The sequence below is a fragment of the Echeneis naucrates genome, chromosome 4 (assembly GCF_900963305.1).
Source record: "Echeneis naucrates chromosome 4, fEcheNa1.1, whole genome shotgun sequence".
Taxonomy (NCBI): Eukaryota; Metazoa; Chordata; class Actinopteri; order Carangiformes; family Echeneidae; genus Echeneis; species Echeneis naucrates.
The window spans coordinates 7513456-7539156 of record NC_042514.1 but is presented as its reverse complement, the minus strand read 5'-3'; the positions used below and the strand labels follow the sequence as shown (position 1 = coordinate 7539156).

Genomic DNA, 25701 nt, shown 5'->3' with positions numbered 1-25701 from the left:
GAGGGCTTGCACTCTGATATACAGAAATTTAAAATTATCCAAGTCATCAGACTCTAGCTACTATCGAAAATAAAACTCACTCCCTACATTGAAAGTGAAGCAACACATACACTGAAACATGTTAATGTGCATCAAAAGCAGACAATCAGAGCCAAAAGTAGCATCTCCAGAACCCTGTTGTCAAGTGATTTAATATAGGGCAGATAGAAAGAAAACTCATGACCTGGACCCATGACCTTAACTAAAACAGCAGTTTGGACAATATAATCCAGTTGAATAATTAGAAAAAAGGAATAAGAACTAAACAAGATCTATGTAACATTTATTTATTTAACTAGATACAAGAAAGAAAATCTCTTTATACCATTTAAACTTCTTCCTGAAAATTGAAAAAAGCATTAGGAGAAGGGAGGGTGGGGGAATGAACAAGTACCTCTTTAATCTCCATGATAAATGAAATGATATGGTTCACAAATTAAAACTGTTTTAAATGAAAATACAAGTTCAGGCACTGATAAGGTATCACTCTCCCATCATGACATCTTAAGTCTTGAGAATGAAAAGGCCACACTATTGACTTGTATAGGTCTTTCTCGTCATCTCTTTTTGTAGAAATTAAACACACAAAATGCTTTACCTCCCATTTGTGATTACACGTTGGTAAAATGCAGTCAAAACATGACATGACATGGGATTAACATCACAATAACACTGTTTTGTTCTCCATATTATCCATTACCTTACACACAAATACGGACATCTGCCTCCAAAATATGTGCAGGAAACTAAAAAAAAAAAAAAAAGAAAAAAAAAAAAGAAGCGAGCTGCACACAGAGTCACTTAGTTGAGGGCAGACATTAGAAAAAGGTGAAATGAAAACTTACACTGTATTGACAAAACCCAGGAACACAACTTTGAAAATGAAGGCGATTGACATTTGTATGGTAGCTACATTCAAAAACCAGTTGCATAATTACTGTTAGAGACAAAAATCCCTTCCCACACTTTTCCTCCGCGCCTCACTGCTAAAGCCAGACCACTTTAACAAGATTGCAGCACAAACTGTCCACATACCCCCAAATGGAAAGAAAGAATTCCTCTGGGTAGCTGATGATATGCCATATAACTAAAACTGAAATACAGGATACACAACGCTTCCAACATTTGTCTTCAATCACCCGTTGACCCTTTTCCTCTGCCATCTTGGTTCAATTTTGAATTAATTTTTGAAGAAATTCATATCAATGTCAAATTCCCTTATTCAGCTCATCTACAATACACTCTAAACTTCAAACTAATATTGCCATTTATGTAAAAAATCTACAATGTATAGACTAACAAAAAATATATATTTTTATATATATTTAATTTTGAAAAATGAAAGAGTAATGTATGAAGTGAATTGACACGTCACACTTCTCTCAGTAAGAAACATGAGAACAAACTTACTCTGGAGATAGGTGAAGGGCTGTAATTCAGTGGGAATGCTCGCTTAGGAAAAGAAAGCCTTCGTTACACAAAGGCTTATCTGCTTTAACAACTGCGCACTGATGAGATCCCTCCATCACAGGAACCCAGATTTATTTGTCTTTTACACAAGATCAATTAGGGGACGAGGGGCTTGGAACTGTTAAGTCTGCTGGCATCATCAGTGAACAATTTCATGAAAGTAACAGCACTGGGTGGCGCTTATTACTCAAGTCTCAAATGGCTTTTAAAACAGGACTTTCAGGGACTGAAATGCACTACAGGTCAACATTTAACTTCCAGCCTAAACCTATACAACTGTGCTTTGTCTTGTCTATGAATGCTTTAGTATATAAAGCAGTACAAAAACCTGAACCTATGACAAGGAACTACTGGAGTAATACTAGAATTCGTGGTCAACACAGAGGAAGAACAGTTTTGTAGTTGACAGATTCTACCACTTGGATAATTCATGACCTTCAAGGAAGGAGTCTTCTATTCCAAGTCTCCAGATGCCTTGTGGGACGAGACCAGCTCCTGTCAGAGACTGCCTTCAGGTCTCTGGGCCTCTTCCCGTCTTGTAAGTTGCATTTGAATGGTAAAATCTTTGACCTTCCCTTGTGACCTTTAACAGCTCTCCCCAAAACATTTGCTGATGAGATCAAGGAAAAGTCAATGAATTTAGACAATTCAGTTTCAACTATAGGTTTGGTTACATAACATATGTAAGACTGTACCATCACGCTGGGAATGACATACATTAAAAATAATTGCTCATACATATAAGCAATCCCTTACAATAAATGTTCCTCACATGTAAAGCAATTTGCTTAAATGTCAAATAGAAAACATGTAACAATTAGGCACAAATCCTTGATTCAATTTGTGTTTGTTTAGGTCTCCTTTCTTTCACCAGAGCACCTCTCGGCAGTGTGTGAAGTCCCAATTTGTGGCAGGACATAAAGTACTCCGGCGTTCCATCATCTTGTGGAAACCAAAAAAGGAAAAAATTTTTTTAATGTATAAAACAAAGGAAAAATTAAAAAAAAAAAAAAAAAAGTTCTTCACATTTGAGCTTGTAGTCATGGTTGGGAGTGTGACAAACAGGCTGTGTCAGTTTTGGCAGTATGCATGTGTGTACGAGTGTGTGAATGTGCATCTTGAAACTTGAACGGACAATACACAGACATGTCCACATATACACACACACTGAGAATAATGGGTGGAAGAAATTTGTTAAGGCCACATCCTCTGACAGCCAAGGAAACACCACCAGATCTGTGAAAAGGACACCAAACATTATGCTCACGGCTTGTCTTGTAAAAGTCATACAAGTTAAATCTTCAGGTTCAGATTTTAAACAAACAAATCCTCAAGACCTACCTGGTGTTACATGTGGCCAACTGGATTGTGGCCATCTCCTCCCATACTAGGATGGCCTCCTGAGAGCTGCATGGGTGCTTCACCGACCCCAGACACCTTCTCCTCCTCACGGCGTTTTAAACATGCTGCCTTGGGGTTAAGGTTACGCTCTGAAAGAAAAGGAAACCAGAAAGAGGCCTTATCAGTATGAAATAATATTTGCATTTTTAATTGGGCTAAACAAAAAAGGTATTTCCCATCCACAATGTGTGACGTTTGGACTGACCTCTGACTTGTTGTTCTAAATTGAGGATGACATTGACAGCTTGGTGCAGGATGAGAAGTTTGGTCTGAGGTTTGTCATGGCTGAGATGCAGCTGGCACATCCTCCCAAGTTCCTTAAATGCCTCGTTGATGTCCCGTACTCTGAGACGTTCACGGGCGTTGTTCGCCACTCTTCGTTCCCTCTCGCGCTCCAGCTTCACCTCAGGGGGAATGTCCTCATCATCTTCATTGTCCTGACTGGGTACAAAAAGAGATGAAATAATCAAGCCATGGGTCGAAAGATGTTTAAAATAAACCATCACACCCTGGAGTGTTGAACTTTGTACTGAATGGATTTGTTACTGTACTGAATGGAGTTGCATGAGCAGTTAATAATAATTTAAAGTGAAAACTGAAAAAAGCAACATCATTCTTGACTCGATCAAAATGTTTACCACACCAAAGTAAGTTAGTAAGAAGGGAAGGCATGATAAGCCAGAGCTCAGGCTTGTACCATTTGGTCATCCCCCCCAAAAAAATAAAAAAAAAAAAATAAAAAAATCTTTGACATGTTGTGTTGGCGTGACTGGGAGTCAATCTTTTCCCTATCAAAGTTTAAAATTGCTTGGCAGCATATATACAGAGAGTCAGATGGGTTAAAAATGTCATAGCATTTCACTTCTGTCAAGAAGGATTTAATAGATACTGGTGCCATTAATATGTGCTTTGAATGATGTCTGGCAAGAGCCCACAAAGCACAAGACATTGATTCTCTATTGGAGAAACTTACTCATCTTTCTGGTCTGAAAGGCCAGAGAGCATCTGGAGGGTCAACGCCTCCTTTCTGAAAACGTGACATGAAGGGAGGGGGATTTTGACATCGTTAAACATCTAACATAGACTGAGCTATTAGCGGGACACACAGGAAAGAGTAACAGCTGACATTCGGAACCTTGTAGCGGACATTTCCAGCATCAAATTTTCTCTTTTATACTCTCACAATTGGCATTTGTGAGAAGAAATTCTCTACCATTATGTGATTATATTGTTTGCATGTGAATTTAATATCATGATTAATCCGTTTTATTAAGTTTCCAGTAAAAACATAAATCCAGAGTAAAGCCACCTTACCTTGTTCGACTACGTGCTACCTTGGAGTCCTTTTTTTCCTCATCAGACTTGTCTCCAATTGAGTTTTCATCATCCTCTTTGTCTTCTCTCTTGATGTCTGAGCTGCTGGAGGAGTGTGTGGAGCGGGCCATGCCACCAGGGAGACCTAAAATGAGATTTTAAAGGCATTTAAAAAACTTCAAATATTCACTTTCACAACATGGGTTAATCAGAGGAGATTGTTTTCAAATATTCAGGTGGAAAATAATATGTCAGAAAAAAATAACTACAAAAGCTTTTCTTTGATTTTCAGTGCCAAAATAGGGGACATTGAATAATGTAATGTTACTGGTCAACAATTTTTATGGTCTTCTAAATCAAACCTACTAGTAAAACCTTCTGGTTGGCCAGCTGACGGTGTGGGTCCGGATGCATGATGACCGTGCAGAAGAGTACTGCTGGGAGGAAGGCCTGTGGGCTCCTCATGTTTCCCTCCCTGCTAATGAGGGTAGAGAAAAACAACGAGAAACCGGTGAGAACATGCACAGAACCAGTCCAAAACCATTTACAAATGTTCCCTCAATTACATGTATTAGTTTTACTGAAGTAGAAAGAGGCTGCAAAGAATAACTCTGGGAAGAGGTACGCGTCATCAGCTGAGTAAAATCAAATCCTAGCCATATAACTACACTTCTCATTTCATTTTGCAGATAATTTTGAATTGCTATGCAAGTCTGAAAATTATGCATTAAAGAAAAAAAGCTGCTTGAATTTTTAATTTCTGACCAGAAGGTGGCATAAATGATACTGCACTGTATGTGTATTGTGTATGCAGCAGACCAATTTTCATTTATTTTCCCCTTGGAACATTTTGAGCTCACGAGGACAGACAAATCATATGTAAAAGTGCAATTTGTCTTGCATTCTAAAACTAACCTAAAATTAAGCTGCTGTAATTAATCAAAATATCCAACGTGCAGCAAACACGTAACACTGACTGTTATCATTCTTGTAAGCCATGTTACAAACAACACAAAAGTGATTTTTGTAATATACTGAAAGTTTCTTTTACAAAGGCTTGTGAAATGTGCATGTACTGGTTGACAACACAGCTTGTGTTTGTGATCAAATTAATCAAAAGCACAAACGAACACTCTTACTTGCCTCACATTTTTGTTCCAGACCATTAAAAGTGTCTTTCAAAGACAAATAAATTGTGAGAGTGGGTGACTCACCATGGCAGGATGTCTGTTGCTGAGGGCGAGGCTAGCATTAGGAAAAGCTGGAGAGAGGCCTCCGAGGCCTCCATTGTGTACTGAAGACAGCAGGCTGTGCATGTCAGAGTGGGTGCCATCTAAGCCAGGGCCTTGGCCCACAGCATGGCTACGCAGTACATGGATGGCCTCCTCCAAACGATCCTCCATTTTATTCTGCTACATAAATAAAACAAATTGCATACTTAGAAATAAACATGACAAGATGAAATTCAAAGAAGCATGTGTACACAGAAAAGTTTCCATTTAATGTTTTTAGAGGTGTATTTGTGTAAAGTAAATAATGGCAGTAGAATATGTTACTGGAAGTCCATGCGTCCAAATAACTTGGATCTAACAGGAAAATGTTTTAACATACCAGCGCATGCGGTTGCCCTTCATAGTTGGGTGTGGTTGGTCTTTGCCACTGAGACTGACCACCTGCAGAGAGAAATATTGGAATAGTGTTAATTTAACTTAACACCAGATGGAGCTGCAGACACATTTCTGAGCTAAAGAACATTTAACATGCAGAGAATAATTTTTGCTCCAAGAAGTTCACTGATTCTTTTTTGTGTGCCAACAAAAGCTTGTGATGAAAACTGAATAAATGGAATGAATTTGTCTGATGTACTTATTTTTGTGGCTGAAATTGATCATTTGTCTGAAATTTATGAGCAGGGTGAGAAGGTAAAACCATAAAAATTTTACAGTTTATAAACCCTTCAAAATGTACAGGGTTTGCCATGAATCTTACCTAGAGACAAGCTAGTAAAGAACATTTATTGCCTCAACAAAACATATAAAAACTTTTCTTTTGATTATTTTTTCATTGTCATAAATTATCTACTTATGTAGACTCAGCTTTACCTGCAATGCCCTGAGGAGATCCAGGAGTAGACGGAGCTGAGGAGAAGTTATTACTGTTGTGGTCCGATGGGTAAATCTGAAAGATTGAACCAAAACACCCTAATATTATCCACATGCCTGTATCTAATGCAACGATGCTTTTTAAAGTAGTCATGTCAATCCATTCTATGCAGTAATGGACAATATAATAAAAACATATAACCACAGACATATTTGCAATCCATCTCTCAAAAATCCTGTCATGTAGCCTGTCATAAAACTATTATTCAAACTGACCAAATAAATCTCCCTAGCCAAATGTAAGGTAAGCCTGCCAAACTGGAAGATTGTTTGTTGAGTTAGTTTTAACCAATAACAGAAATTTTACAATCTATAATTTACTATTTTAGGTTGACAATTATTAATAGCCCTTCAATTTGGCCTTGTCAGGCTGTGTCATCAATCTAATTTACAAAGCACTCATGTTTTGAATTTAACCAGGAAAAATAAGAAATAAACCACTGATGGAAATGTTGTCAGCAGCATTGCCATTCTTAGTTAAATTCCTTCTTATTCATCATTTCTTCACATGAATTGCCCAACAATATCACATTGTTGCATTGTCAGAGGAAATAAAATCCTGGTGACGACCGTTGTAATTGTTTTATTACCCAGCACTAATTTAAAAACCCAACAAACAGAGAGCAACTCACTGAGGCAAGAGCCTTCCCAATTTCATCTCCTGAACTGCCAGCTGTGGTGCCTCGGTTGGCTGCAGAGACAAAATATGTAAAGTGAGTCAGATGACCCGATAATTTGTTTTTGAGAAGAGAAGAGGGAAGGGGGGGAAGAACAAGTATAATGGACAGGGTGTTCAAACGGTGTCACTTGTATGATGGGTTCATTTCAAAAGTTCCTTACCCATGATGCCTTCTCCATTGATGGTGGGTGTGTGGTTGTAGGTAGTGGGGGCTGCGTGGAAGCCGTTGACTTCGCTGCCGTGAAGAGGATAGTTCTGTGGGGACAGAGGCAGGGGTTGACGCTTCTGGAGGAGGGATACAAGCAGCTTCATAAGGCACATACTCCACTCATAACAAGCTAAATCAGTCTCATGATGGAAGTTTTATTACTCAATATGTATTCACAGACAAATAAAATGAAGCATTTCTGATGCTAGGAAGAGCAGAAGACAAAATACTTGGTCTAAATATTAACTTAAGCCTTCAAGATCATTATTTAATTTCCATAAAAACGACAATAGAATACAAAAACCATAAAAAAAAAAAAAAAGATGAGGGTGAGAGTACAAAGGGACAGAAGCTGTTTCTACCCACCATCCTGTCCTGTGGGTTAATTGCAGAAAAAGAGCCTGGCTGTCCAATGTGTGGAGAGTTGCCCAGCATGGCTGAGTAGCCAGAGGATGACCAGGGGTCTTCTAAGTGAAGTCAAGACACATTTTCAAAGAAAAATGAATTGACACAAAGCATTAGCAAAATTAAAACTCATTCCATTGAAATGTTCCAAAAAGTTACCTTGCATGTAGAAAGAACCAGGGTAGACTGCTCCAGGCTTAGCACCGGGATATCCTCCATTGTCTCTGGTGTACTCGTCACCAGATGTGGAGGCGTACACCTAAACACACATGAAAAGGGGTCGTATTTAGTCCATGATTTCTACAATAATTACTACACATTGAAATATAAATTTTTTATGATTCTAGTTTAAAATGTTTCCTATGCAACTCTTGAATATTATTAGAGACAAAGTAGCAATGTATCGATCCTCTCTATCTAAGGCGGGCGGGGGGGGCAACAACAACAACAAAAAAAAAAAGCCAAAACAAAACACTAGCTTGAAGTGGCCACAAGATGGCAAGAGGGAGTCTGCCGGCAGTGTAGGCAAGCCGGCCCCTCGCCTGTGGAGAACACAGCGGCCATGGCATGCTGGGCACAGCGACGGCTTGAATCCCAGTGCACAGTGAGCACTTCCTCTAGCTCCCAGGACCCCAGTGACATTGCACTGCCTGGCCTGCAGCCCCTCCCTAAAACACATTCGGTATCAGCTCGCACACATACCATACATTCAATGAGCCAACACACACCCATGCACACTCCACTAGCAATACCCTAAAACTAGCATTATCACATTCTCCATGGCATCAACTGACAACCGTAAATCACAGAAATGATTTACTCCTGTGAAAATGGGCATTTCATATTAGCACCTTAAAAAGAGATGCACATCCTTTCTGCATAATGCCAATAAAAATGGATGCTGTGGCTCCAAAGCCGAGGATTGAAGATGGACACGAGAAGCCCTCAGTTTCTCGACACCATCACTCGGCACTCAGTTTGTCTTTTTCTCTCCTCTTCTGTAGTACATGGCAGATAGAGGAAGAGAGAAGGAGAATTGAGGCTATGCTGCAAAGAATGCTAATCCAGAGAAGGGATTTTTTCTGTAATTTGATTTAACAGGGAGAAGTGGAAAGGGAATGGAGAGATGCACTTCTAATTACAGAGCCATCTGCCTGTTCCTGGACCATATCCAACTCCACAGGCAGCTGGGCTGAGGAGAGGGAGTGAAGAGAGAGAGAGAGAGAGATGGGGGCTGGGATCCAGTCAGCAAGAGAGAGCGAGCGAGGGAAAGATGGAGAGAGAGTGCAGTGGGTAGGGGGTGGTAAAAGGGGCAAGGGGGAGAATTGAGGGGAAAAAATGAAGGCCCTGATGATTTATGAAATGGGTAGAGAGATAAGGGGTGTTGACAGGGGACAGGAGAAGGTAATCTAAATGACTTAAACAAAGCTTGATATGGCCAGGGGAGTGTGAAGGAAACAAGGGATTTAAAATGATCACGGTTAATTCAGGGGAAAACATGACGGAGATGGCTTCATTTAACAATAGGCTTTGAGTTGTTCTTTCACGGGGAACAATGTCGAGTGAATCCTGCTCCTCTAGATGGGAACAGAGAACTACACAATGACTGGTGCTGCTGGATAATTGTATTCTCAGGAAGAAAGGGGATTTCTAGGGTAAAATCCTCAACTAATAGGGGTTTAATGTAATTCAGGTTATGACCATGTAAAGGTCTCTACAGCTAGAAAAACATGGGTTGTGGCAAGGGGTGGGGAGTACATGAAGATTAACATCAAACTAACCTCAAAGCACTTTATTCAACTATGGGGGTTTTGTGGTTAACGCACTGGACAACTAGGGGGCAGAAGAGAAGCTCCATGTACTTAATTGTTGCAGAAGCAAGGAGGTGAAGGTTCACAGGGTTGGGGCAAAGATCTTATGTACAGGCATGGATGGGTTTCAGAAGTCAGGTAGCTTGAGGAGGAATGAGGGAACAGCCTGACAGCGCCTCAATTATTTGTCCATTAACTGATTTACAGCTGCACCATTTAAGTGAAGATATTAGATGAAAAGAAAGAAGTATGTTAAAGGGTGGTGAAGAGAGGCGACAGAGAGGGAGGACAGACCACAGGATCATCATCAGCAGTCATTAATCTCGGCTCAGACACGGGGCTAAGAGGCCTCGCAAGCACTGCGCCTCACAACTGGGTCACTCACAGGGGGAGGCCCACCCAGGCCATCATGTGGTGAAGCGTAGGCGGAGGGCTGGGTGATATGGGGGAGGGGGGTTCACACACAGACATCTCATTTGCACTAAAACCATGCGGCCATCGTTTACACTGTTGAGAATGACTGAGATTCAGACAGTGAAAGAGAGGGCCCTAACCAGGGTAGTCATGTCCAAATCTCTGACGTTGTCAAAGTGTGTGTGTGTGTGCGCACACAGAGGTGGCAGCAGCAGTGACTTCAACATGACATCACCCATGAGCCAGAGAGACAGCAACAATGACAAATCCCTAACCCCCTCCCACAAGAAAAAATAAAATTAAATAAAAATTTCTTCACTTCTTTGTTGTACCATTAATTAAGGAATGGATTAAGCTGATGGTTATCCAGGTCTGACTGTGAGCCATCTCTGACCCTAACCCTCTAATATGAACCTAACTAATCAATGCAACCAGCCACAAAAGCTGCATCTGTTGCAACTTTATTTCAAACTTAAAGTCAGAACACAGCACTATTAACGCGTGACTTCATTTTTTGCCACATAACGCATCCATGGCTCTGCAATTTGGACCTACTCAGCCAAAAAAATCCTTTGCATTCACTCCAGCCATGCATTGAAAAATGTATCAGCAGAATCAGTCAATTTTCATTAAACCTTTGTTATCTTAATTTGCGCACCGATTACTAAAATAATGACATCGCTGGGGAAAGATAGGACTTGTCCAGGTGATTGACCAAGGAAATCTACCTTTACAACATGGCCTCGAAAAGCACATCAACAGGTTAACAACAACAACATGTCTGAACTTTGTTGTCCTGTGCTGGTGCTTCTGGGATACTGATTCATAGATCCAAACACGGATGGCACAAGTCTCAGAAACTCAGAGGCTCCAGTCTACTTTTTGGGTCACTTCTGTCATCTGAGAACTACAGTAACACAAATGACTAGGTCACAGAAAATGTTTGTGTATTTCATACACAAACCTCAGTGTCAGTGTTTCATATGATGATGATCCAGTAGCCACTCAAGCAACAGTAACTACCTGTTAAAATCTTTCTGACATCAATAACATGTTTGCTTCAATGTAATGCATCAGTTCAGGTATATGAAGACCAAAATATTGAAGAATGGAAAACGCTATGGTGGCCTCAGAGGCATCTATGATCTAATAGCTGAAACTGTATGGAAAGAAGAGCTGGTACTCAACAAAGACTGTTGAATGGCCTATAAATGGGCATGATGTGGGCAACTGCTGCCTTATTCAATTCTTTGTCAAGTAACTTTAAACCAACAGTGAGATTCATTCAGTACATACTCAAACATGTAACAGTGACTAGTGTTTCCAGCTATGTGTGGTTGCCATCATCAACACACAGGCTGCATCAGCTGCTGGGAATTCTGGGCCCACTGACAAAATGTGACACTTGGTACAGTAAATCAGAGGATACTTCAAACCGCTTGGACCTTCTTTGAGTGGGTTTCAAAAGTGCTCAATAGAATCCCTGTAGCAAATCCACACATAACTGAATTCATTATATTGAGCCTTTAATAATTTAAATTTTTTAAAGGAACACATTACAAATAACTAATATTAGGAACTAAAACTACAAGCCTACAATTCAAAGAAGTGAAAGTTTCGCAAATTACATGCCTACTATTTTTTGCCAACAACCTCCTGAATGGTCTCTATATTGATTTGTGTAAAAAAGAAAAAAGGATCCGATGAGAACGTGGTACAGCTCTGGGCTCAAGAAATCAAATTTTGAAGTGGATATGTAGTTCAACCAGCTTTGAGAAACAAACCCATTTGGGGTTCTTATCCATTAGACTGTCATCATCTCACCTTCTTTCCACAAATTCCCTACCCATGTTCTTGCTGAAATGTATATGTCCAGTTACTAGACTTGTTAAAGTACCTGATAATCCTAGTTGCTCGTCTGCATATGACAACCAGACCCCAAACACCACTTGAAACTATTTGAGTGTAGTGTAGAGACAACCAGTGATGATGTTTATTGGGGCCTGAGTTGCCTGAGCTGTAAGCTCACAGAGTTTGCCTGAGCAGAGGATCTTTACCCCTGTCTGTCACAGAACTGCTCAAGCAGAGTGGGGAAAGCAGTGTGTAAATGTTGTTGTGTGTAGTGAGTGAGAGAAGGAAAGGACTGGCTGTGAGCTGTGAAGGCGAGCAGAAATAAGCTCTCACCGAGGATGGCAGGCCAGGGGGTTTCCGAATCTTCTTTGGCTGGGTGTCTACAGACAGGCGGAGTAGATTTAGAAAAAAGGTGAGACAGATAGAGGGGGGGGGGGGGGGTATAAATATAAATCACGACGAAGCAAAGACACATATTGTCAATGTTATGTCAGTCAGGTGCAGCATCACTGTGTGCTTGTTATAATTTAAGTAGTACAAATACAAGAAAACACAGTATGTAAAGTGTGTGCTAGCCTGCATGTGCACATCAGTGTAGATTAAATGATGCTCTGCATTCACATATGTTTTGTTTTGAAAGGATTTTATCAAACGTAAACTTGGAACGACTCACAACGACTACTTCTAAAAGTACCACAATTTTATGACTAGGTAATGTCAAATTATGTCAAATTTCAGTAGCAAGCACTGCTGAAGCAAAAATATACAAGTAAAGTGGCAACCAATTTGAAAAATCAATAGATTAAAAATTATACTCCTTTCCAATTGCTTGGTTATTAAAAATCAATATCTGGATTTAGGATCACTGTTAAAACAAAATTACCAATCTGAAGATATCACCTTGTTCTCTTGGAAACTGCAATAAACATGTTTTGCCATGATTGACCTAACAATTCAGTTAAGATAATCAGCCTTTTAAGATAGAGGAACGGCTGAAGAAAAAGAAAAAAGAAAGGAAATCAATGGTGCCACATGCCCCTTGTATGTCGTACCTATGCCTCCCTCAGGCGGCCTTCTCCTGGGGTTGTTGGGATAAGACGGGTAAAACTGGGAGCCAGACTTCAGGCCAGAAGGGGACATGGCATCTGGGCTGGGCATCGCTATGTCACTGGGAAGAAAACCAGGCTAGGACAAGACAGAAAGACAATGTCTCACTAAGGCATACCAGGCTATGGTAAAACACAGAACAAACAAACTGCTTCTGTTTTAGGAAATGAAGACGGTTAAGTCAAAGTATTTAACCTGAAAAGGGAAGTGAAAAAAAGGACTTCCTTTAAAAGGACACCTTAAATTAATTTCTCTCTCACATTGGCATGTCCTTGAACTAAAATGTAGGAAATTAGATAAATGGTAACATACCTGGGTTCCAAAGGGAGGATATGGTGGCCTTTCATTTTTACCTGTAAAAATGAAAAAAGAGGAGCTTGGTTAAAAAGGAAGAAAATCAGGGCTGTATACACACGTTAAGAGGCATTGATGTGTGCTACGACAAATGAAAACTAGGTTTTCTAAAGTACAGAAAGTCCAGAGATGCTCTCTCCTTTTTCAGTACACTCAGCTGCATAAAGCCGCCTGCCAGAAAAAAACCCTAGGGAAGGTTTCTGCTTCAGTGCCTTAACATCCCCAACATTCAACGAATGAACACAGCCCCACACACACACCCACACATACATCCATGAAGATACATACACATTTTGAACAAAGAAAACAATTCTGTGATCAAAACAAAGTATCCAGTCGAATTAGCCATGTCTAACCTGTTTATATTAAAAGTGGAGTGTGGCAACATTTTCTCTGGCACTAAGTAGTATTTTCATTATGAACCACTTGTGAGCAATTACTTGGAGAAAAGTATAAAAAAACAACAACAAAAAACCCATACCTGTGATCCCTGAACTGATGAATGGAGAAGACAAGCCTTCATGCTCACTGTAGTGGGATCCTTCCCCATAGCCCTGTAGGAACAATGACATACACAAGACAACGTGAATAACCGTAAAGAGGCAAAGAAACGTGGAGATAAAGCACATGCAGGCTTTAACAGATGTGTTTTAAAAAAGACGCGCCAGAATGATTGTCACCAGTTAAGGGCCATCGCCATCTTGTTAGCACACCTATATGGCTTAGCAGTTTCCCTCCCTCTGCTTTTCTGTCTAACGAACAGGACCAATGCCAAACAAATCTGCATCAGCTCATAGGATTCAAACCGACTTTCTTAATTATCAACTTGTGGTAATCAAAGCCCGCTGCATCTATTTCACCCCCTGTTCCTTGTATTTACACAAGAGTTGTGCCAAGACAGTTACAGCGGATGTGAAGCTGCAATTACTGGTGGGCTTCCACAGAGGTTCTGGGCTACCAGAGAGATTGCCAAGGCTGGATCCTGAGCCAAGGTTATTAGGTAGAAAGTAAAACTACCACTTCAAATCAAACATGGCATACAGCAGGAAAAAAAGCACAAAGCTGTTGAGGTGTGTGCGTGTGTTTATCTATGGCAGAGAGATTAAGTAAATATGTGTGTGTGACAATATCACGGCATCCAGTGTCAAGGCTTAGTTCTCCAAACTTAAAATCATAGGTAACTTCAGAGTACAAGAGTGCGTATGTGTATTCAAATCTTACCCGTCCTTGGCTGAAAGATGGACTGTTCTGTTCTGCCGAGCCCCAAGACCCAGAGCCACTGCGCTCATCTAGTGCTGCAAAAAGAAATACACTGTGTTAGGATTGACAGGTGGGGACACTAGAAATTAGTCAGAATTTGCTATGACAGAATCAAAAAGCAGGTTGGGCTCATGCTGTGAAAGTGAAATAGCAATCACCCAGTGAGCACACATAATTATTATCATATGCGCCACCGCAAATATGTAGAAATGTGATGATCCTGGAATCATATCAAGGGAACTTGTCACAATGTCGTACTCTCAACATTCGATATTCTTAAGTGGCCACAATGGGCTTGTGGAAGCCAGAAGTGAGCGTCACTATTGATCAAAGATACTGCTGTCACATTCAAGAAAGATGCAATGCAATGTTAAAATGTTCTGGGGGAAAAACCACAAAGGAAATGTTGCTCAACATATCCATTAGCGTTCATTACAGTCATTGAATATCAGAAAATTAACCATTAATATCCCTAATGTAATCCAAGAGGACATAATGTCAACTAAACCACATTTAAATCCCACTCATTCACTTTGACACTTAGAATTCACACAATATAACAAAACAAAACACACTACGCCAAAACATGAACCACTGTGTTTTAGGTAAAGAAGGAACTGATGTGTGGCACAAAGGAAAAACACAGCCAAAAGACTGGTGGAGCAGAAAACTCCAAAATACCCCCATCATCCCCTTCTCCCTGTCTTATGCACTAATGCTATCCAGGCTCTCTGGAGACACAAGGCTTAATTGCATGCTGATTTGCATAATTGTGCATATTAATGTGGCTTCCTTATGAATATTCATATTCAGTCTTTGATTTTTGCCTAATTAAAAAAATGTGTGTGAGAAAGCAAAAGAGAGTGAGCGGGTGGAAGGAGAAAGCAAGGGGACGAGGGGGGAGGGTGAGAGAGAGGGAGGAAAAAGAGGGGGAGAGGGGGAGAGAAGGGTCTGGGCGAGATCAGCAGCCTGGCTGACGAGTGAGAATGAGTGATGAGACTAACAGAGCGGTGCAAGCACCTACACACGCTGCGACAGCCGTGATCTATGGAGCTGATGCCAGTGGCATGGAGAATCAGGCAAACAGGGAGGAGAGGGGATCTCAAAAAGATCGGCCTCGCTCACCGTCAGGTCTGGCCTGCTGAAAGGCCATGGGACTAATAAAGAGCTACACAGGACACTTGCGATGGGCTTGTCGCTAAATAAAGATGACAGCTTTGTATGAAGATACTTTGGCCAAAGCTTGGTGCCAGAAGAAGTAGAACTAAATTAGTAGGATAAAAATGTACTTCAGAGAAGAGATAAACAATAAGGTAGTCTGCTTAAAGCTTGAATTAATGTATTAACTCAAATGGCATTCTTCCTCCAAACCTGAAGGTTAACCACAAATACTTGCATATGGAATGCACACAAAAATGTAGGCAAGGCGCAAATCGCCTATTCTCTTCCTGTCAACGACAACCTGCACTGAGCGGACCATCCGAGCCAACAAGTAGAGTTCGAGAGTAAGTTCATAATCTTCACAGCTATTTTCAATACACTACTCATCCGCCTATGAAGCCTCCATTTGGCCAGTGGGGGTGCAGAGGAGAGAGTGAAAGCACGGCTGTGCAGGAGAAGTCTGACAACATTGTTTCACACTTACTGGAGTAATTAACTCGAAGGCAATTAAAACAAGGTGGAGAGCTGCTGAGGTGACACTGACACTCAGCCAGCGTAGAGGAGCCCGACTATGCCAGAGGAGAGATCTTTCTATTGTTGTTAATCTCGTGTCATGTGTAATACCAAATGCAAATTGACAGTGACCGCAGGCAGCCAAAATGATAAATAATAATGTATAATGGTCATAGAACTGAACTGCCACACTTCAGCAGTTGTGGTCACATGCTTTAATGGCCACTACATTTGAGATAACATTTGTTATCGTCCATGTTGCAAGCAGCAACAACAACAACAACAACAAATAAAAAAAGACTGTAAAAATAAGATATATATATATATATATATATATATATAGTGATATTTGTGTAGCAGTGGTAACACCTCCTGATGCACATCAGTCTGCAATATTTTGTCATTTATGTCATTATAGAACCTTTGAATGTATAAAATTATAACTGGTTTGAATTTCTAAATGAACATCAAAGATTACAATAGGAACACATTGGAAGTGGCAACACATTTTCAACTGTAATCAAATTTCTTTTGTAAAAAAGCTAATATCCAATGTGTCCTCTCAGTATGCATTTTATACTAACAGGATTTCCAAGATTACATGAGGACAGCTTCAGTACTTTGGCTCATGATAACGAAGACATTTGTCATCAAAACTTATCCCATCCGCAAAAACAGGACAATTACAAAAACGGGTGAAGAGGAGCATAACTACATCAAAGAAATAAATGTAATTAATCAGCAGCTCATGTTTACATTTACTGTGCCCCTTAGGTAAATAGTAAAGAAACATGCTTCTATTAAACAGGTGAAATATATTATAGCTTTAAGATAAGCAAGCACTTAACTTTTGAACGGTCATTGAAAAAGAGTTTAAGACTTAAAATGCTCTGAATTATCCTCCAGTTAAACATACATATTGTCATCCATATAGAGTTTGACATGGCTACTGTGAATGAAGACAAATACTGACTCACAACCAGAGCCCAGAAAAATATTTATTTTCTAAGCCATAAAGCCTTCCTAGTGCTGCAGGCTCTGAAAACATCTAATTTAGTTGGAGGAGGAAGCCACTTTCCTTTGAGATTTCCTCTTTCTAAGGGCTTAGATTTTTTTAACAACTCACAAAGGCACAGAGAAATATGCAAGACTATTACGTGTAGGTATAGAACAGAGTGAAAAGGCAAAATACATAGCTAGTCAGCTAGTCACCAATGAGGACCACATGTGTATATTCAGTGTTGTTGGTTGTGATCTCAGACAAGCATGCACGTCGCGTTCTGTGCATTTGTGTGTGTGTGTGTGAGAGGGGGGTTGGAGACGTTGCCAGCAGCTGCAAAGGTGACAGAGGGGACGCCTGCCTGAAGGCTTGTGGGCTTGGCCAGCTCCACACACCATCACACTCTTCCACCCCTACTTCTTAAAACATCCCACACTTCTTGCCAATCCTCTTTCCTCTTCCCTCCACTCTACCCCCCACCCCTGCTCTACACACACACACACACACAGGCCACTGAGGAAGGGAGAAGGACGCCTAATGCAATTAGCACCCCTCTGAGCACTTTTGTGTTGATGAATAGTGGTGGTCTGGTGGGCCACTAGGCTGCCCACTACCGTTCCCGCGCTGCTGGATCCTTGAATATACAAGCTGCCTAAGTGACGTCATAGACGGACATTGTTCTTTAATGGTCATCAATTCTATAATAAACAGGTTTCCTACGCTCTTACCATGTAGGGTTTCAGAGTTGTATGCAATGTTCTGGGTTGGGTTTTAAAGTATAGCCATATTGACAAACCGTGTTGTGACATTAATACAAAAATTACATATGTAGTTAGTGAACAGTTTGCATCCACACTGTGAGTTGTTTTTTTTTTCCTTGACCAGACTGACTGTACACTGTGTTACAATATGAGACAAATTTACAAGTAACTTCTGGTCAAGCGTTAGCATTTTGACTACCCTGTGCTGTTAGAGGGTGTCTGCAAAAGCTCCAAAAGTTAAATGTGACTGCTTGAAGCATCGCATTAAAATGGGTGTCAATGACCAAGGGCCACACTTTAGGACACAAGGAGGGGGGAAGGAATTAACTCCTCACTGCTTAGTAATTGCCGGCTGTAATAGAAACAAACAGAATCCTGCCTTCCACAGGCTGATCCCTATTCAACGCTCTCTCTCTTCCACTCTTGCCACTCTCTGCATGCTGGGCCAGTTTAAGAGGCTGCGAGCTGGGGGTGAGGGACATTGTCTCGGGCTCAAGCCATTTCCTGCAGATCAGTGGGGGTAAGAGCCCTGTGCCGTGTTGGGGGAGGAGTGTTTTACACTTCAGGGTGGGGGAGTCGTTTCAAGTCCATAAGCCCCCTTTTTTGTCTTTGTTCCTCAGTGGCCAAGTTCTCACTCTGGGGAACAGTGGGGAGTGTGACTCGATTTCACACACCAGGTTGGCAGGGTGACAGAGGAACGAAAGTAATACAACTTACTAATAACATTCAGAAAGACAGAAAACCTCACTCCGAGGATTCGGCTGCTTGAGGGGGTTAAAAGGCAGCTAGTTGGTACTTAAAATACTGAAATGGACTCATTTGTTGCACAATAAAATCATACTGCTTTATTCTGTTGATCAAATGTGTGTGCGCTCATTTAAAGAAAGCTAAGAGGCCAAGACCAAGTAGTTTGAAAGGATTGTTCATTTTGTAAAGATAACAATCAAGGAATCACCACATAAATAGGCCTTGAGGAAGCTGCGGCACACTGCCAGGCAGTAATGTCTTCAAAAAATTACTTACCCCATTCAATCTATTCCAATTGGTGTAGGATAAACTAATACTAGGACAACAATTTCCTCTGGAAGCGTTAAGTGACTCAAATACATTCATCTCTGCTGTAAAAACAGTGGCTTAGATTGCAAAACCTGGGAATGGTAGCTACAACAATGGTTGTGGGAAAATATTGATCTGTGCTTGAGATGAGCTGAAATTTACTGCTTAAGATCACAGGTTTATTAATATATAGTTTATTATATAATAAACTAACACTAAACTAAACACAAATGCAGCCACAGTAATGTCTGTTAAAAATGATGTCATTAAATTTTTTTAAATAAAATAATAAATCAGAAATACTTGCAAAACAACAGTCATGCCTTGAAATTTAGAATAGGTTTGTGCACTGAGCTGAAAAACGTACCTGATCCACCAAACTGAGTGCTGGCAAGTGTCATTGTCCTGTTCTTCCCATTTGCTACTGGAGGCGCGAACATCTACAAGACAAAAGAGGGAAGATACTGTAACTAACAAAGCAGAGGATGGCACACTTCACACATCCTGTTTCCACTAATAAATGACATTACATACACATGTCGTTCAGCTGTTTTGTTTAGGCTTTTTTGCCGAACAAAAACACATACATTTTGAAATGAAAACTTTCAGACGTATACTTCGGCAACACTTTGGTGAGGCCATGAGCTCTGTCAGCAAGCCACTGTGGGCTTTCCCACAGTGTGGTTTAAATATCTGCAGTGTGGTATCTTTCAGTGATGTGCTCTACCATTCAAAGCAAACCTTTTGGAAAGTAGGACATCGTAAAGCAATCTGCCACTACCACACACCCCCCCCCCCTCTATTTATTTATTTTTATTTATTTATCTATTTATTTAAAGAGCAATCTAAACCAATCCAATAACCAATTTGGAAACCATCTTTGTTTCCATTACATTTGGTTGCAGATATCTCAGACATGTTTCACTTTATTCCACATCCAATCAAGCATGCATTTTCTTGACAAGCCAGCAAATAAACATTCAAGAGGAAATTTGTTTGTACAATGTTTGACAGTTCCTCACCCATATTACGAATGTCACATTTAGAAAGAACATCTGCTGATACAAACTGGCAGCTGATCAATCTGAGCTTTTCTAACACAAACCCAACTGTCTAATGAGAACCTCCCACAAACCCCCTTCACACCAAGGAGTATTCTTCTTTCATGGGGTAAGATTTCCCTTAAATACATATGGCGTGGCAGAAAATGACACTACATCAACAAAGCGGCTGAGTGAATAGTGCAAGTCTCTATAACAGAACTCTACCAATGATACACATCAAGGCATTTTCAGAAAATCAGTAAAATAAAGCTAGTCCTGTTGGCCTATTGTGCTAAAAACCTCAACGCCTCTTGGAATGACATCAACACATTAATATTAATCAGCTGTAGTTTTATCAAAAGAAATCTCATGGGACATTAATTCTGCTGACAATATTTATTAGGAGTCACAGTTTGGAATTAGCTATTGTGCCCCAAATGTAACATTTACCCAAAGCTGCCAATTTAGCCTTACTAGTGCTTCAATTTACTTAGCAAGACAAAAATAACACAGCTCCATTGGGCCAATGAGATGTTTATGTCAGCGTAAAGCTCAACAAAGGCTTCATCCAAAAAAAAATAAATAAATAAATAAAAGCAGACAGAAAGAAAAGGAACACAGGTAAATAAAGCAGAACAAAATACCTTTATCCACTTTTTAGACAATGTCTGGAGGATATATCTGAAAGCATCAATGAAAATGTCTTCCTAAAGACTAAAAAAAGAAATGCAGAAGCTGCCTGCTTATACGTCACGATTTTTACCCCCCACCATCCCTTCAGACTGCTAACGAGACGAAAAGGGGTGAAATTTACATCCACTCCTGCTGTCATTCTGGACTATTTACATTTTACAGTGGACATCAGATTTGGTTTAGTAAGGATCCGTTTCCTTGTTGCTGTCTCTCTGCATCAGCTACATAATGGGTATTCTATATTTAAACCCTGAATTTATTTGCACCAATCACCCAGAGGTATAGCAATATTTTACCTGCCATGCTTTGATGTAACAGGCACTACCTCTGCATGCCAAGAGTGAAAAATAGAAATGCCTTAAGATGATACAAACTATTGTTACAAGGGTTTCAGATTTTCTGGTTCAGATTTTGAGAAATGAAGCCTCCTACTGAGTTTCCTTCCATGCCCCTTTCCCAACTTCTCTCATTCAGACCTCCATCTCCCCTCTGCCCCTACCCCAACCTGTATCGCACTCTCTTTAGCTCTTTCGCCCAGTGCCACCCACCTACGGCTGCCACCCAGAACCACCCAGACTGCTCTCCCACTCTCTTACCGCACTGAAATCCAGGAGGTCGCTGAGTTCCTTGTCAGTTCCCACTGCAGCCATTCTTTGCTGCTGTTCGTTCATACCCTTCAGTCTCTAATAAACCCTATGAGAGAAATTTGCAGATACAGGATTTTAATGGCACTAGCAAGCACAAAGAGAACTTACATGTAGTTTTTAAAAAGGAAAAATAAATAAATAAATAAAACACTGAGGATGATTGTAATGAATGCTTCAAACTATTTTAGCTTTGCTATATCACAACCTTTAACTTAACCTGTCAGGTGATCTGTGTTAGCAGGTCCCATAAGACACCAGTGCAAAATATCAGCATTTTTCATAAAAAGTAGGAACAACCTTCTCACTGCTAATGCATCCCATTCATTTTACTAATTCAAAAACACATTTTAAACATAAAAGTAGATCGCAGTCATGGACAAATAGGAAAAATAGGATGTTAACACACAACAATCAGACATCGTCGATTGAGTCTCAGCCAGCTCGAAATGTGCAGCTCAAATTACGGACCACGTGGGGATACAGACCGATGCAAGAAAACAGAGAGCAAGGGCTACTTCAGACAGACTTGAAGCAGGTCTACTTAAAAATGATAATTTCTCTGAGACACTGCCTTTCCATCCGAGCAGTAAAAGCGACACTGCCACAAAATGATGAATACTCTGCCTTCAGTCAAATTGCTACCAAGTAATGACTTAAAAAATTGTCTTTCATTTTACGCAACACTGGCAAATAACACAGCCATATGTCGATCATTGCTACATAAAAGAGAATGTAATGCATTTACAATTACAGACATAATTGGGACTATTGTTAGCCCAAGGAAATAGTGGTGAAAGGCAGAGCTAATGACTATATGCAAACACGTCATTACCAAATTACCATATGTCAACTCAGAAACAACCTTGTCAAATGACACAGTAAGCATGAATACTGGATTTACCCTGTGTTTTGCATTCCAACGCAAGCCTGAGGCCGCTCTCTGATGCTGAGCAGCGGCTTTGCAAGCTTCACAAGGAACTAGTGGTTAGGAGAGGCATTGGAGGAATAGAAGCACTTGGACACCAACAGGTGGTGTGCTTTTACAGCCTCTTTTGTATCACAGCACTAGCATAAATTGATGCAATCAAGAAACACAAAAAGACGCCTTTAAGAGAAATGCAACTTATGTAATGTAAACAAAGGGAAGACACTTAGAAGGCTTGAAATTATGCCAAGAAATAGAAATCTTCAATTTAGAACCACTTGCGAGGAAACGATTTAAAAAGTATTAAATTCAGCAGATCTTCTGCTACATTTATGAAAAACAACAAGTTGCTTCTTGTGTGACAAACCAATCCAACTCAAATTAACTCAGGCGAGCAGAACCAATTTAACCTTGAGACAAGGAAAGGAAGTGAACACACACACACACACCGCCCCAAGTGTAAACAGGTTTGGCTGTCATGTCCTTTTCCAAACTTATAGATAGGATAGCCAACGTAGGACCAAATAGGTCATACACACTAAAATAAACTTAACATTCTCAGATACAATTTAACCACTGAGATGAATGGATCAGAACACATGGAGGGGCTTAATGTAACAAAATGGCATCTTCAGCTAGTGGTGGATCAATATTTGAAGCAGGCAGATTAGGGGTCTTTGTCACCCCACACAAGGCAGGGAAGGCAGGTCGTTCTCCACAAAAGAGGCCGCACTTCCACAAAAACAAAAACACTCAGCTAAACAGATGAGGAACATCAAAAAGTTATTAAAAATACATTTGAGTGTAAAGCCGAATGAAATTTTGAGGCCTGTGTCGGTTTTTGAACCCCCCCCCCCCCCCAAAAAAAACAAAAAAAGAAAAGAAAAAACACAACACATCAAATTAATTAAAACGCAATTTTAAAAAGTACAATTCCGTGCGCACAACTTGTCTAGTTTCCGTCGATATTAAACACGTCAAATGGTGACATAAAAGCTAAATAAGTAACTATTAACATATGTTTAGGGTCAATGCTATTACTGCTGGAATAAAAACGGGCTGCCATTACTGAACAGAAAAAGGCATATTCAACAGTTGACCCAAACACTGGCCGAAAACACACGGATGGTTGCGTCCTGTGCCAGAAACACAATTATAAATGATAACCACTTTGGCTCAAACAGTTTATAACAACGACAGTAAACATCTAGGGCACCACAGGATGTAGGCTGGCTCATTATTTGATCATCTCCGCTAGGCCACATCCAGGGCCGAGCTACTGCGGACAACTAATCCATTCTGCATTTATTCTGAAACTATGTTGACATCATCGGCAAAACTACACCAAAAACAATACACAATCTCTGGTTGTGACCCCGCTTCGCGTGAAAACAAGATTATGCGTAAAAACAAGTGCAACCGTCCCGACCCCCCCCCCCCTCCTCCGAGAATAAAGAGCAATGGGTGAAAACTTCATGCAACAAAAATACCGAGCTCCTTCTTCCACATATTAGGGTTCAAGTCGTGCATTATGAGGGAGCTGGGTGGTGGAGGAGGTGGGGGTGGGAGCAGGAGGAATTTCCTGCCAAATGTGTAATAAAATAAAGTCTAGCTGGTGGCCAGACACTTCCATAAAGGAATGTTTTAAAAGGCTACCAAATGGCTTTTATGGAAACTTTGTCTCGGGCTCGTGTGGAAAATAGGCGCAGGCCCCACAACACAAAGTTTAGCTAAAAATGCTCGGCAACGTTACACAACGTAAAGATTTCATATTTCACACACAGAAACACACACTCTCTCTCACACACACACACACACACTCACACATACACTACGGGCTAGAGCTAGTGGCGGACACACGGTGGAAAAAAAAAACAACCCAAAAAATAATAAATAAAACGGAGCTTGTGAGGCAGCACTAAGATTTAGCGTTAGTGGAGTCTGTCCTTTTTTTTTTTTTTTTTTTTTTGCAGAACAAAGGAGTTAATTTCCTCCTCTCCTTGGTCGATGCGGAGACCATCGCACACTTAGCTCGCCACCTCAAACCAGACAAAAACTTACATCCCCCGCTTTTACCACACAATCCCGAAAACTTTTCGGAAGAAAAAAATCTGCAGGCGTCGAAATAGGCTGTCAATTAAAGAAAAAAAAAAAAAAACACATCGAATTCATGCTACTTCCACCGAAACGTGAAACCAAAAGCGTGTGTTTTTACCTCTCCTCTCCAAGTGCCTGATATCCCACAGTGAAAAGAAAAGAGACTCGCAGGAGGAAAAACATAAAACTTCAAGAGAATTTCGACCTCAGTGCATGAAACGCATTGGAGCACAGTAGATGTCTTCCTTTTGTCCCGGTGAAGCCCGCTTTTCACACAGCGCCCACGTGTTTGCTTCAATGTAACAAGCCTGTGTGCAAACAAATCTATTATAGTAACTAATGTCGCGTCTTCCTTTTTTGTTGTTACAACTGAGATGATTTCATTCTTCTCGTAGACATCTTCACCACCTCCGTCCACATTGTCAGACGCAACAACGTATCCCTCCGCACAAATGTGAGGGCCTCAAACGCCAGCGGTGTCCGATTTCAAACGCCTTTGAGAGAAGAGCCGTTTTTCAGGAGGAAATAAATGTCGTTTCTTTTGTTTTTGGAGTCTTCCGGGGACCGAGTCGTCGGGGATGTCTGATTCCCGGGGTTGGGGTTGAGTACAGTATCTGCAATCCTATCCCCCCCCCCTCCAAAAAAAAAAAAAACAAAACCAAAATGCAGGAGCGCTGCGAGGACTAGGTCGTCCGGCGGAAGGCTATCGGAAGAAAGTTACCTGCGATCACACAGCAGCAGCTTGACGAGATGGCACGATAAATGCAAAGGCGCTCAGCCAATGGGAGAGCGAGCACGGTTGATCGACAGCGGCAGCGGCCAACCACGGTGCGGATCTCGTTCGTTAGCCCCGCCTTCGTCTTGACGCTCACTTTCCCTGTGTGCTCAGGGAGGCTGGCTGAGGGGGCTTCGACATGCCCGCTGACATCATTTTATCGCTGTGGTTGGTGTGCCCACTTAGCTCTTTTTTCCAAAAAAAACAATTTACCCCCCCTCCCTTCCTCCAATACACGGCCTTAAATTATTTTTGTTTTAGTGAGAAAAACAACAGCAATGCAAACAAAATTGCACTTTAAACGTTACTGTCAAACTATATCAACAGGGTTAATGTAAAACTAGCTCCTCTACAAAAAAAAACAAAAACAAAAATGTACCCAACAATTATTGTTTTTACTGATGTATTTAATTAGCTTGTACTTTTTGCTCTCAAAAAATATCAGTAAACATTAAGGAAATAGAAATGGGAAAAAATCAACACGATTATCCAAAACCAAACAATGTTGTTTTTATCGTATATGTTAAAGAAAATATAAAACCTCACTGTTAAAGA

At 40.6% G+C, this 25701-nt stretch overlaps 1 protein-coding gene across 2 annotated transcripts; it reads right to left on the bottom strand.

Annotated features, from left to right (window-relative positions):
- Positions 1-305: 305 nt before the first annotated feature.
- tcf3b (transcription factor 3b) lies at positions 306-24993 on the bottom strand. 2 transcript variants are annotated; one of them, XM_029500188.1, is made up of 21 exons: positions 24490-24993; positions 21299-21395; positions 19334-19406; positions 14437-14510; positions 13697-13769; positions 13174-13214; positions 12807-12939; positions 12088-12134; positions 7838-7937; positions 7640-7740; positions 7227-7350; positions 7019-7077; positions 6327-6402; positions 5836-5897; positions 5439-5636; positions 4591-4702; positions 4225-4369; positions 3884-3937; positions 3116-3351; positions 2851-2999; positions 306-2745 (listed from the first exon to the last, which is right to left on the bottom strand). In XM_029500188.1, exons 2-20 carry the CDS (start codon positions 21371-21373, stop codon positions 2857-2859), a joined length of 1926 nt encoding a protein of 641 aa, XP_029356048.1. In that variant the 5' UTR covers positions 21374-21395; positions 24490-24993; the 3' UTR covers positions 306-2745; positions 2851-2856. The 2 variants fall into 2 exon arrangements, with proteins under 2 accessions (XP_029356048.1, XP_029356049.1); XM_029500189.1 differs by having other exon boundaries at positions 7227-7320.
- Positions 24994-25701: the final 708 nt, after the last annotated feature.